We start from the raw sequence: 1,135 nt of genomic DNA, 5'->3' as shown, positions 1-1,135 counted from the left end.
CAAAAAAACAAATTCAGTTCCTGAACAACCAGAAGTGGGGGCTCTACCAGCCCTGCCAATATCAGACTTGGAAAGTTTGGACACTATGATCTCGAACCTTCCTTTGAAGCTGCATGAGGTGAAAAACAAATTGCTGCCGGAGGAGAATCAATTGATTTCCACCCTTGAATCTTCACTCACTAACCTGACCAACTCCATTGCCCAGCTCGTACCTGTGCAAGGTATATTTATTCATTCAAAATTGGTTCAATTTAATGATTGGAGAAAATAATTCATTCGTTATTCATTTATTCAAAATTTGAAAGTAAATGTTTATTAATTTCGTCTCTTATTAGACGGATGTCTAATTACACCACACGTATCAAGAATTCATAGCGTGAAAAATGAGTAATGAATAAAATTATTCACTCATTATTCATGAATTTGAAGTGAATAAATAATTATTTACGCTTCATTGATTTTGAAAAAGTCATTCCCGCATTACATATTAATAAATTTATCGGGTTCTACATAAATAAGGTATTAATTTTGTGGTGAATATGTGAATAAATGTGAACAGGTATCGCCCCACTGTCAGCCACGACTAAAGGAATTTTGCAGAATGTAATTAACCAAGTGCTGTTGCTAATTACCGTAATAATGGAATCACTTCAAGTTCGGGTCAACAAAGCGGTTCCGGATGAAAATACTGCGCTGGTTAGCAGCCTTCCGGCGCTATTTGATATTTTAAGACAAATTCTGGTTCCCCTGGCAACGATGGAAGGGGTGATTAAGGATTTTACTAATTAGGCAAATCTTTTGTTCACCCCTTAACGCACTCTTAAAAATAGTGTTACGGTATTGAAAAGTAAGTGCAATAGGTTAACTATATTGCATCCAGAGTATGTAAATTAAAAGTTGTTCTTTATCAAGTTAACGTTACCCTGAATTTACATAATCCAGCTTACACACTTAATTCAGAGTGTTTTTACTGCTCAACAGGATGGCAGTATTTTTAGGAGTACAAACTATGTAAAAAAGAGGGTAGTTGAGTAGACCTGAGTGCTAACAATGCCGACAAGGAATAACAAATTATATACGTGATTTTATTTAAATTCATGATTTTAAACAATCAATACTTTTAAAGTAAGCTAGA

At 34.6% G+C, this 1,135-nt stretch overlaps 1 protein-coding gene across 1 annotated transcript; it reads left to right on the top strand.

The window, feature by feature from the left end:
* LOC118437202 lies at positions 1 to 1,135 on the top strand. Its single transcript, XM_035856082.1, has 2 exons — positions 1 to 221; positions 560 to 1,135. The coding sequence occupies exons 1-2, from the start codon at positions 86 to 88 to the stop codon at positions 787 to 789; spliced, it is 366 nt and encodes a 121-aa protein (XP_035711975.1). The 5' UTR covers positions 1 to 85; the 3' UTR covers positions 790 to 1,135.

Source organism: Folsomia candida, unplaced genomic scaffold (assembly GCF_002217175.1).
Source record: "Folsomia candida strain VU population unplaced genomic scaffold, ASM221717v1 Fcan01_Sc012, whole genome shotgun sequence".
Taxonomy (NCBI): Eukaryota; Metazoa; Arthropoda; class Collembola; order Entomobryomorpha; family Isotomidae; genus Folsomia; species Folsomia candida.
This window is presented reverse-complemented; position numbering and strand designations above follow the sequence as displayed.

Coding starts and splice junctions, on each gene's coding strand:
- LOC118437202 (XM_035856082.1), top strand. CDS start 86: ATGATCTCGAACCTTCCTTTGAAGCTGCATGAGGTGAAAAACAAATTG. Junction 222..559: donor CCAGCTCGTACCTGTGCAAG/GTATATTTATTC, acceptor AAATGTGAACAG/GTATCGCCCCACTGTCAGCC.